The sequence below is a fragment of the Otolemur garnettii genome, unplaced genomic scaffold, assembly GCF_000181295.1.
Source record: "Otolemur garnettii isolate 467f Iridium unplaced genomic scaffold, OtoGar3 scaffold00156, whole genome shotgun sequence".
Taxonomy (NCBI): Eukaryota; Metazoa; Chordata; class Mammalia; order Primates; family Galagidae; genus Otolemur; species Otolemur garnettii.
In genome coordinates, this window is record NW_003852551.1 from 721793 (window position 1) to 734518 (window position 12726).

General features: G+C 45.4%; 1 protein-coding gene across 2 annotated transcripts in view; it reads left to right on the forward strand.

Annotated features, from left to right (window-relative positions):
• Positions 1-12726, forward strand: part of GRHL3 (grainyhead like transcription factor 3) — a 33846-nt gene that overhangs the window by 4304 nt on the left and 16816 nt on the right. For both annotated transcript variants that reach the window (XM_003799764.1, XM_023519109.1), the window contains exons 2-5: positions 8529-8715; positions 9977-10038; positions 11785-12130; positions 12382-12455. In XM_003799764.1, the coding sequence (XP_003799812.1) occupies positions 8529-8715; positions 9977-10038; positions 11785-12130; positions 12382-12455 (669 nt within the window). The remainder of the gene's footprint in view (positions 1-8528; positions 8716-9976; positions 10039-11784; positions 12131-12381; positions 12456-12726) is intronic.

Here is a 12726-nt window from a genome sequence, read left to right on the forward strand (position 1 = left end):
CAGGCGCCTGTAGTCCCAGCTACTTGGGAGGCTGAGGCAAGAGAATCGCCTAAGCCCAGGAATTGGAGGTTGCTGGGAGCTGTGATGCCATGGCACTCTACCCAGGGCGACAGTTTGAGGCTCTGTCTCCAAAAGAAAAAAAAAATTGCATTCCTTTCCTCTCTCCTGTCTTTCTTCTGCTCTCTGGAACTCATCTTTCCCATTTGTAGAATGCAGCAAGTAATCTAGATGGCTGCTTCTTTGTATTCTTTTTCCTTCTTATAAGGTCAGAACAACTGACCTAGTGAAAATCTTGAAGGGAAATTACTGATAATTTGGTGTTATTTCTGTTGGCCTTGCCAGGAGGTCAGCAAAAATTGGGAACTTTCAAGGGCAGGGACACTATTTACCTTTGTGTCCCCAGTGCCTGGCATACGACCTGTTAAAGACTAATCCCCAGTGAATGTTTGTTGAATGAATCAGTGAGTGAATGAATGAAGGGATGTGGCACCCTGGGTTTAGAGGTGGATTTCAGCTTCTTTCATACCTCAATTGAACAACAGAGGGAAAAAAAAATTGGACAAGAAACCAAGAGGGGACTATAGCATGAAAGAAAGATTACCATACAGGGAAGAATTTTTCAAAAGGGAGAAAGTTAGTTTCTGGTATAATTAGAAAAGGGCACATAATTAATTTAACAAGCAGCTGAACGTGTTTATTGGAGATTGACCACCCTCTACTTGTCAACCTAGATCCAGATGAGAAAGCCAGTGGTACTTGTTACTCTTACCTGGAAGGAAATTTCCAAGCAGCAGGTCAGATTCTGCCAGACAGGAAGAGATGTTCCCTTTTATGGACAAAAGAAAGTGAGGCTGTGAATTGTCATACAATTTGTTGGGGACTGTCCCACACAGTGAGTATTAGTGATAATACATCATTTTCGGGCTGGCACTATGCTGATCACTTTACCTGCATTATCTCACTGCATCTTCCAACAGTACTACTTCACAAAGTTGTTGGAAGATGACACTAGATATTATTTAGCCAGCACCTGGCACTTGGTAAGGCCTCAATGAAAAGCAGCTATCATAATTCTGTGAGGTTTTTCTTCTCATAGTTCACATTTATAGGTAAGAAAACTGAAGCACAGAAATGTCATGTTGCTTGCATAAGGTCACACAGCTTGTATGTAGCAGAGCGGGAAGTGGAACCCAGGGCTGCTTCGATTTGGGGCCCACCCCCATAATCATAGCTCATATTACCTCATTCAAACTGGAGTTGCTACAGAGCCATGCCTTATGCTCTGCCTTTCTGAGGCCCCCACATGAGCCCCCTGGCCCATGTGACAAGGCACATTTCACAACCTGTGCATCAAGAAAACCAGCTGGACCACTGGCAGGCATAAGAAACTTGGGATGCCCCTGTCCTGCCCAGGGAACACCTTGCATGGGGTTGACTGAAAGATGACTCTGCTGTAAGCAGTTGTGGCAGGGCCTCCGTGTGGGTGATTAGTGAGTGTGATTGATCACTGCTAATGAGCCTGGATGGCTCACACAGGGTTTGGCAAGTAGTTGACTGGGTGTACCTGGGTGTCAACACCCAGTTCAGGTGGCCCCTGGAAATCTTCCTTCTCAGGCTGAAGGGAAGTGGGATTTAGATTGCTGGATCTGTCCTGTGCCAGGCACCTTTGGTGGGTCTTGAGTTTATTCTCTTTGGTGGTGGTTTTTCTGCCACCTTCTGCAAAATTGAGTAAGAGTCCTTTCTTTGGCACCTATGAATTATTGAGATGCTTATGACATGGGGCAGTGATTGGATTAGACAGTGGACATGAAGCTAGGACCCTTGAGTCCCAATCCTGTTATATGCTGCGTGTCTTTAGGCAAGTCTCTCTCTGAGACTGGATTTATAAGGTCTCTTTGCATCCAAAATTACTAGGATTCTAACAGAGGAAAAGACCTCAACTAATGGCTAAGACTTAGTCTCATTGGGAGTTGTAAGTAGCTCAGCCAGAAAGCAGTAGGCATTTCAAGTCAGAAGGGATTTATTGGGATGAATCCCCACTATGCTTTCTCTATCCTGGTGCCAGAATGATGTGTGTTGGAGTCAGGAGACTAAGGAGCTGGCTAAGCATGAAGCAGCTGGTACCATACCCCTTCTGTGCTGTGAACCCAGAGTGATGTGCTGGGAAAAGGCCCCACCCACCCTAAAGCCACGGCCTGGGGAGTTTGCACATCCCTACAGGCTGAGGACAAGAGGCTGCAGGAAGCAAGATCTATTGGGTCAACTCCTGAGTGCCTCTCTTGATCTTGTTTCCAACTCTTGCCCAAATGGAGGAGAATCCAGACTGGGAGGCTCAGAGGAGATGGTTTTATGAAAGTTCTTGATGCTAAGAGCCAGGGACCTCAGTTCTAGGCCTAAAGCCACAAGGTACCAGCTGGGTGGCCTTAGGCAAACCAGTGGCCCTCTCCATGGCTCAGTTTTTCCTGCTATCAAATGAGGACAGTCATACCTTCCCTCCTTACCTTCAGGGGCATTGCAGGATCAGAGGCGATGACAGATGTATGAGAAACACATTGAAAAATATAACATGCTATGCAAATATGAGGGATTGTCAAATCTCGGACATGAGTTTCCTCCTTAGTGGGCTGGTCTTCCTTAAAACAAGGCAACATATGCAAAGCACCTGGCTCACACCTGGCACACAGTAGGCAGACAAGATCTGGGAGCCGTGCCAGGCTAATGCCTTTGATCTTGCCTCTCCTTTTATCTAGAAGGTCCAAGATTCTCCCCACCCATCTCCATTCTCCTTCTCCACCTCTCTTCTCAGCCAACATCCATCACTCTCCTGGGGTCAGGCAGGTTAGAAGTCCTGCTTCTTTTCCTTCATACTTTCTTCACCTGTCTCATACTGGCTGTTTATTTTTGTGGTCATGTCTGTCTTGTTGCCACTAAAATGTAAACTCCATGTCAGCAGAGATAACCTCATTTTCTTATTCTCCTAAGACAGGTTCTGGCACATAGTAGTTACTTGATAAATACAGTAGAACCTCTGCAGGTTGACTACCCAAAGGACTGTAACAAACTGGTCAACAGGCAGAGGTGGTCAACGTAAAGCATTAGGTCTAATTCCCTTTTCACTGCACTGGTACTGATAATGTACATGTGGTGCATGTCCAGTCTGTGATAATTAGGTCAACTTAAGGAAGTGGTCAATGTAGGGTGGTGATCAATTATGGAGGTTCTCCTGTATTTATTGAAATGCTGGTTGGATGGTTTCATGGATGATGCTACCCTGATTTATTGCTTTTTCCCTCTTTACTATATACCTTCTTTGAAACTAGTGGTTTGGTAGAAAAGTGACAAGTCTCAGAGTTCCCAGGCCAGATCGCAGGAGTCCTGGATTTGTAACTTATTTGGCCAGTCTTCTGGAATAGGTCGCCTAACATCTGTTATCTGTTTCCTGGTCTGTAAAGCAGGGATAATAACACATCACATATGTTGGAAGGCTCCACAAGATAATAAATGAAAGTTAAGACAGGGTGTTATTACACTGTCTCTCTCTCTCTTTTTTTTGACATACAACCTGGTTCACAGAGAGAAGACTTGGAAGAACAGGATGATAATTTAAGAACTCAGGCAGAGTCTCCCCTTTACTCTCACTTGGGGGTTCTGCGATGATGATGGTGATGTTAGCTATTATTTACTGAGTGATTATTCTCTGGCAGGCACTGGGGTAAGCACATTTCTTACCTTAATGCACTTAATTCTCCTAACAACTCATGAGATGAATGCTACTCTAAAGTAGCCACCCGGATGACTACTTCATTATGTTACTATGTTCTCATTTTCTTCATAGTACTTATCACTAAATAAAATTAACTCATTTGCTTGTTTATGATCTATCTTCTCCAATTAGACTGCAAGTTCCATGGGAACAGAGCCTTATCTGTCTTGTTCTTGGCTGATTCCCCAGCACCTGGAAGAGACCCTGACTGGCATATGGAAGACATTCACTAGACCCATTTAACAGATGAGGAAATAGGTGCAGAAGGACTGAGAGCCTTACCCAGGACACTCTGATAGCTCAGGAATTCTGTCTTGGAGAGGGACATCAAGAGAGTTTAGCACATAGGTTGGAAGCCACCTAGTTTCCCTTCTTTGTTCTGGCCCTATCGCTCATGTCTTCTTACATTCCTTTTCACAGTGATCCAGTATCAGCTCCTGGGACAACTTTTTTCCCTCTCTCACTTAACTGAGTTTTTAACCCTTATTTTCAATCATTGACAGAGCAGAGAGCCAAGAGTTTCTTGGATTTTGGGATTTGACATACAAGTCAATATTAACTGTTATCTATCCATTGTCAAGACTTCTCTAGAAGCCAAATGCTTAGTCTTGGGACATGGAATTGATTGGCAGGCATGAACAGGTGTGGAGACCAGGACAGTAGGGCTTCCAGCACCTGGCCCGAGACTTTTCCAATTGACAGCATGCTTTCTTAGTCTCTTCTGCCTTGTGTAGGTGGGAAATTCCTTTCTGCTTTGCACCAGAGAACTGGTTCAATGTATTTTAAAAGAGGGAAAATTCTAGAGTAGGAAAGGAATCTAGAAAGGAGACTTGCACAGGGGTTAAGAGCTGCATCATATAGTCCAACAGGTCCAAGTTCAAATTGAGCTTCCATCACTTCCTGGCTAAGTGACCTGGAGGAGGTGATATAGTCTGAGTCTCAGTTTCCCCTTCTGCAAAAGGGGATGGTAATTTCCATCCCTCTGGGCTAATTGTGTGGAATAGATGAGAAAACACAGAGAGACAGTTGGCACCATGTCTGCCTGAGGGATGCTGAAGGTATAGTAGCTGCTGTTTATCAAAGGGTCCTTTGAGATCCCAAGAGGATGGACCAGAGACCCTTGGAAGCCAGAAAAACCTCCTAGGTGAGCAGCAAACCTTGCCTGTTCTTTTGTTTCTATAGGGCTTTTTTGTCTTCTACAATTTGTTTTCTTAAAAGGGTAAAAATAACTCATATGTCATCAAAGCTGTTAATGGTCATTCCACCAGAGTCAGCAAATTGAGGCTCTAGGCCCAGACCTGCTACTGACTTGCAGGGTGACCATGCCTTGTACCACTTTGTACCTCCTAATTGCCTAACTCCATCTGCTGGCCCAGAGCACGATAATGGCTTGTATGTGTTAAGCACTTGTTGTCTGCCAGACACACTTTTAAGCACTTTTCTTATGCCAACACACTTAATCCTCATAATCCTATGTGGTGGGGGCTTTTATTAGACATTCTATTACAAATAAGTATCCTGGTTGACCCCTGGGGGGCTGTCCAATGGCAGTCCCTGCTTTTCTCATGCCTCTTTTGTTTGGGAGTTCTCTTTAGCCTGGGACTGAGGAGAGGGAAAGGGTGGCCACTCTGGGCTTGCTTAGTAAGGCCCAGGAGGTGAGTAGGAGAGCCCTCGTCTCACCTCCATCTTAGGCCCCTTGATTTATAATAGCAGCAGAAACTCAGGGTGTGCCTCACTCTCCACCTCTCTGGAGCAGGAAGGTTTCTGTCATTTCTCTTTCCTGTATGACAGCTCGTTCTCCCTCTCAGAGCCTAACTCCCCACACCCTGGGGCCCAGCAGGATAGGAGACACCACCCCAGATAAAGCCCCTAGGAGAGCTGTCACTTCAGTGTGCCTAGGTATGGCCTGGTCTGCTGTTCCCACTATAGTCTGAGAATGTGGCCCTGAGCAGCTGGGTGGCAGGAGGGCACTTCCAGGGGCATGATTTACAAAGGTCCTTTGCCACCCACAAGTCTGCCATGGTGTTGAAATTTTACCACTAGTCTCTGCTGTAGTAGAGACTGCCCTCCTACATATGGAAAAGCAAGGTGTTGGCTCAGCGCCTGTGGCTCAAGTGGCTAAGGCGCCAGCCACATACACCCAAGGTGGCAGGTTCAAATCCAGCCCCAACCTGCCAAACAACAATGACAGCTGCAACCAAAAAATAGCCAGGCGTTGTGGTGGGCACCTGTGGTCCCAGCTACTTGGGAGGTGGAGGCAGGAGACTTGCTTGAGCCCAGGAGTTGGAGGTTGCTGTGAGCTGTGATGCCACGGCACTCTACCCAGGGGGACAGCTTGAGGCTCTGTCTCCAAAAAAGAAAAAAAAGAAAAGCAAGGTGTCTAAATGGGAAGATTGACTTTGATGCTCGATCATTCTCAGTTTAAATCCTGAGTGCATCATGGACCTGGATCATCTTGGGCATTTTCTTACTCTCTCCAAGACTCAGGTTTCTTCATCTTTACAGATGAAGCAGATGGTCTTTACCTTGCAAAGTCCTTTTAAGAAGACGAGCTAATGGAAGGAGTGCTCGTGTATAATACATTATAGTAAATGCTGGTGCACTGGGGCACCCGGCTACCATCAGTGCCCACTTCATCTCTGGGGCTCTCTCTTCCTAACGTGGACAACTTCATCTTCTCACCTACCACTGTCCTTCACACATTCTTTGCTCTTAAATGAGCACAACTCAACTTTCCTGCTCCTGTGCCTTTGCTCATGATTAAGAGAGTGTGCTATGCTAGTGATTCCTCAAAAGATGGCCCCCAGACTATCAGCATCACCTGGGGAGTTGTTAGAAATGCAAATACCAGCCACCCTAGGCCTAGTGAATCAGAAACTTTAGGGGTAGGGCCCAGAAATCTGTAATATTTTAAAATTAATTTTTAAGGCCAGGTGCAGTGGCTCACGCCTATAATCCTAGCACTCTGGGAGTCCAAGGTGGGTGGATTGTCTGAGCTCACAAGTTTGAGACCAGCCTGAGCCAGAGCAATACCCCTACCTCTAAAAATAGCTGGCTGTTGTGGTGGGCGCCTGTCGTCCCAGCTACTTGGGAGGCTGAGGCAAGAGAATCACTTAAGCCTAAGAGTGTGAGGTTGCTGTGAGCTGTGACAGCACTGCGCTCTACTGAGAGCAACAAAGTGAGACCCTGTCTAAAAAAAAAATTAATTTTTAAAATTTATAATTGACACAATAATTGTACACACTTATAGAGTACAGTGTGATGTTTCAATGCATGTATATTTGGAATGCTTAAATCAAGGTAATTACCATATCTATTGCTTTAGACCAGTGAATGATTTTCAAGTAGTGTGCCATGGCACAAAAGATCATTAATTAAATTATTTTCAAAAGAAGTTCTCAAAGCACAGTAAGTATGTATTTTTTTATTCTTTTTTTTTTTTTTTACTCTTTTTTTTTGGTCAATATAATGTAAGTGTGCCACAGAAGTTTAACTATAGGTTCAAGTGTGCCATGAGATAAAAAAAGATTGAAAACCACTGCTTTACGCATTTCTTTGTGATGAAAAATTTAAAATCCTGTTTTCTAGCTTTCTTGAAAGGTATGCTACATTGTTCTTTGCTCTAGACACCCTATTGTGTAAGCAGTTGGTGCTTTAATATGCCTTTCTAGTCTTTCTCATGCAACTGACATTTGAGAACAGTTTGTACCACAGCATCTTCCTGCAAGAGTTTGAATCCCCCCTGGGCCACTCACTCTCGGGGACTTTGGACAACCCCCTTAACTTTTCTGAGCTTTAGTTTCCTCCATAATAAAATAGAAATCATCATAATAGTACCTGCTTTACAGGGTAATTGTGAGCATTGAATGAGATGATGATTCATGAAAAATGCTCAGCTTAGTGCCTAAAAAACGCGGTCAATGTTCAATAAAGATGAGCATTATCATTTTATTTACCATCATCATTATTATTCTGTATTATATCTCCATCCCACCTCCTTGCCCCTGTTTCTCAGTGAAATAATCCCCAGTGCTGAATTTTCCTGACTGAAATGTCTTCCTCCTCCAAAACACCTTTCCTGATTGCTTACCCTTAAGCCCACATAGCTTGTCTCTTGAGCTGCCGTACCTCGCATTTGCCCAAGCTTCTTGGCACCAGTGCCCAGGTCCTGCCTGCTTCTGTGTGCACTGCAGCAGTCAACTCCAGCTCCTGGTTTCAGAGGGCTGCCCCATTACCCCATAGTAAAGGTTGGTCTGTAATGACATTTCCCAAGACTTGGTTCTGCCTCATGACCTGCTAGCCCTGGTGCTGTCTTTCGTTCTCCTTGGCTTGAAATGCTCTGCGGCCATCTGTATCTTTCATGGTCCTGAGGACAACATCTTCAGAAGAACTGGTGTGTTGGGTCATCTAGACATTTTGTTGTTCCCGCGTTACAGTTTGTTGTTGTCATTTCCTGTCCGTTAGGCTAATTTCCCTTGCCTAAGTATCCACTGCAGAGGCGTTTTATTAAATCTTCTTTGCAGTCTTGGAAGCTCAGGATGAGGGTCCTTGTGTTGTACATGAGGAAAGCAAGGCCCTAAGTCTACAGCAAGCTTCAGAGTTTGTGTCCATTCCACTGCCCCACACTGCCTGATGGTGGCAAATGAAGTGGTTCCAAGTTTTCAAAGCTAGTAACTCTCTGAATTCCTGGGCATTGGCCTAAAACTGCCCATCTCTGGACCTAAATTTGGGGTGGCCTAATTTGATCCTCCTTACTTGCATTTAGTTTCAGGTCTGTGCGGCTGCTAAAGAATGATACAGTCAACTTCCAGAAGTTCCCCTACACTAGTGAGGATGAAGCCTGGAAGACATACCTGGAAAACCCCTTGACAGCTGCCACGAAGGCCATGATGAGGGTCAATGGGGACGATGACAGCGTTGCAGCCTTGAGCTTCCTGTATGATTACTACATGGTGCGTTCACCCCTCTGACTGAATTTGTGTCTTGGCCTTCAGGCCTCAATTCTAGGCCTGGGTTCAAACTCCAGCCTGGGATTATAGGTTGAGATTGGATCATAAAATAAAATCCAGCATCATCTCCCTTGGGCAAGAGGCCATTCTCAGGGCCAGAATGGTGGGGACAGGCTCTGAAGGGGATTTGGTGGAGAACTGTGTCTTGGTGAGACATATTTGCCCTGCCTTTCCCATCCCAGAGTACCCCAGATTCAAAGTAGCCCTGTGGATAGTGAGGGCATGGTCTATTGCAGTGGGAAGAACACTAAATTAGAAGTATGAGTTCTAGTCCTACCACAATGTAATGTTAAAGGCTACCACTTAATGTTTCTTACTCAATGCCTGGCACTGTTTGGGGCACCTTCCCTCATACGTTTTCATGGGGTATGGTAAGAGCCCAGGTTTTGGAGTTGCTAGACTGGATTAGAGACCTGGTTCTGGCTTTATCAGCCTTGAGGACAAATGAATTAGAATGTTCCATGATATAGCAGTAGTACAAAATGGCACATACACACACACACAGGGTGGCCATAAAGTTCGTGTGCAACTTAATTGCATACGAACTTTATGGCCACCTTGTTTATATCTCCATGAGCTAGGTGCTGTTCTAAGCACTAAAAACAACCCCCAAGGTTGGTATTACTATTATTCGCTCTGTTTTTACAGATGAGGATATGTGATCCAGAGAGGTGAAAGGATTTGCATACAGTCACATAACTAGTATGTGGTGGATCTAGAAATAAATAGAACCTGAGAAATCTGGATTTAGGTTCCTAAGCACTAAGATGAAGAGTCCCTCTGAGCCTCAGTTTCCTCATCTGTATAATGGTGATAACATCAATAGATGCCTCAGAGTGGTTGTCAGTGTTAAATTAGAGACCAGAAAGCACTTAGTACAAGGTTCACTGCATATGAAGCACTTTATTAAAAAAATTTGATTATTATTTTTATGAATAAAGTCACAGTATACTTCTAAGTGGTAAGGCTAGGACATGAGCCAGGCCTGCCTGACTCCAAGTTCCATGCTCCTTCTTTTGCTCCCTAACCTGGGGCTCAGACTAATGATGGCTGGAGCTCCTGCCAAAGTGAAGGACTTTTGGATTTTGTCCCAGGGACCAAGGTTGCTCCTCTGTCTGGCCAAAGAAAGCCCCAGGGGAGGTTGAGCTTCCTACCTGCCAGATCTTAGCCAAGAGCCATACATAAATCCTTCCTCTCCTTTCAGGGCCCCAAGGAGAAGCGGATGTTGTCCTCCAGCACTGGGGGCAGGATGGACCAAGGAAAGAGGTGAGGCTGCCAACACCATCCCCATGTCTTTGTCCTTCACTTCACCTCCACCTTGGAGCTCATTAACACAGTGCTGACTTACCCACTGGGTACAGGGGCTGGTGCCTGGGGGCCACAGTCCATTTGGGGGCCCATGAAAGCATATTAATTTCTTTAAAATCAGAAGAAAATATTAATATAATATACCTATATATTAATTAAAAATAATAGAAAAATGCAGTTGTAAAAGGTATTTTTAAATATCTTTGAAGGGGTCAGTAAAGGCAGAAGAGGCTAGAGCCCATGAAAGTTATAATGAAACTCTGCTTAAACACACACACACACACACACACACCCCCTCTCAAATGCCTGCAAGCCATGTGGGCCTGAATTTACTGAAAACAAACTTCAAAGCCTTACTGAAAAAGCCCTGGAGGCAGCTTTTCTGTCCCAGCTCCAAAACCCTCCTCCCTGCAGCCTCTGGAAGGGACGTCTGGGTTCTTGTACTTCTTCCCCCAGCTTGCTGGGCCTCTGCCTGGCATCAGCGCCTCGGGGCATCAATGTTCCTTTCCTTTAGAAAGTAGTCCAGGCCAAGCTCGTGGCCAGATGGGCGCTGCAGAGACCTTGTCCCTCTTGCTTCACTTTTCCTGTCAACTGGATAACTTCTTAAAAATGACGTGTAGGGCCTCTGGTGGGAAGTTTTCTGGGCGCCTCTCTTCTGGCTTCTGGAAAATCCAAACTGCTAAGGCAGGCGTTGCAACTTTTCTGGAAACCCAGCATGAGGGTGTGGCTGGTTCAGGGTCACTTTCCCCACCTGTCAGGAAGAATGGATTTCAGTACACTGGGGACCTTTCTCAGAACTAATTTTTAGAAATGTTATTAGCTCTTCTTGTTTTTTCTTTTCTTTTCTTTTTTTTAGACAGAATCTCGCTCTGTTCCCCCTGGGTAGAGAGCTGCAGCATCATAGCTCACAGCAACCTCAGACTCTTGGGCTTAAGCCATCCTCTTGCCTCAGCCTCCTAGGTAGCAGGGATTATAGGTGCCTTCCACAATGTCCCGCTAGTTTTTCTAGTTTTGGTAGAGATGGGGTCTTGGTCCTGTTCACAGGGTCTTGCTTTTGCTCAGGCTGTTCTCGAACTTGAACTCAAACAATACACCTGCCTCAGCCTCCCAGGGTGCTAGGATTACAGACCTGAGCTCATGCGGCCTGTTATTAGCTCTTCTAATTACAAAAGCAATACTTGTTTCTTGCAAAAGATTCAAACATATGCAAATGCATGAAGTAAAGAGTAAAATTTTCCTGTAATCCTATACCCCTGTCTCCCTTAACAGTTTGGGGTACATCCTTCTAGAATTTTTTCTAGATACTTATTAACTATACTCACAGATGCTCCCACCCCAACCCTGTACACATCCCCAGGGGATGACTCAATACAATTGTTTTGAGGTGGGAACATTTTGAAACAGGGACATTTGACTATGGTTGAGAAATACATGACTATAAACTTTTCGTTTTTGTGATTAGCAAGTACTCTTACGGGTGAGACAGATGCTTCCCCCCAACCCTGAACCTGTACTTGGTTCCATTCTTAACACCCTTCTCCCTGTGACAAGTTAACCTGCTATAGCACTTGCTCTGTGTATGCTGGGTAGGTGTAAACATTATATTGCATCAAAGAAGGTCGGTGTGTCAGTGTGATGGTTGTTGATGGTCGTTCCCCCAGAGAGATGCAGTTCACTGACTTAGTCCTTCCTCTCTCTTTCTAGGCACTACCTTGGCGTGGAATATGAGACAGACCTCACCCCCCTTGAAAGCCCCACACACCTCATGAAATTCCTGACAGAGAATGTATCTGGAATCCCAGAGTATCCAGATCTGCTCAAGAAGAATAACTTGATGAGCTTGGAGGGGGCCGTACCCAACGCTGGCAAGGCAGCTCCCCCCCCGCCAGTCCCCAGCAAGCTGGAGCCTGGCTCTGTGGATAGCTACCTGTTGCCCACCAGTGATATATATGATAATGGCTCCCTCAACTCCTTGTTTGAGAGCATTCATGGGGTGCCACCCACACAGCGCTGGCAACCAGACAGCACCTTCAAAGATGACCCACAGGAGGTGAGGGCCCACCCCCATGTCCCTCATAGTGTGGATCTGTTTGTGCATGTGCAGGAGAGAAGGTAGTACAAAGGTCAGGGCTTTGGAATTATGGAAGAAAGTGTCTTAAAGCTGAGGTAGTATCATGTACTGTTGTCTGAGTTGTGCACTGCACAACTTGTACTGTTCAGGCTGTAACAGCTGTTCAAGCTGAGATCCCTACAGCTTGAATATGCCCATTTATTCTCTCGTGTGGCTTTGTTTCTCTATAGTCACTGCTCTTCCCAGATATCCTGAAAGCATCCCCGGAACCCCAGTGTCCAGAGGACTATCCCAGTCTCAAAAGGTAAGTTGGTCCCTCTGGATCCTTAGCCACCCAGTAGTGGGCTGCAGAGAGAGCCCCAAACTGTCTCCAGAGCAGAGAAGGCAAAATCAGAGTGACAAGAGAGGAGTGAAGGCTGAAAAAAAGAGAGAGAATGATTTCCACATCTCTTTCCAGGGCTGTGTCAGGGAGCTCAGAACTTAGTACCCTATTTGAAAACTAAGGTTCTATTGCCATTATCCTCCCTCAGGGCTTTGTCACCCCCAGGGGTCTCTCCAGCTTTCACTGGGTTCTC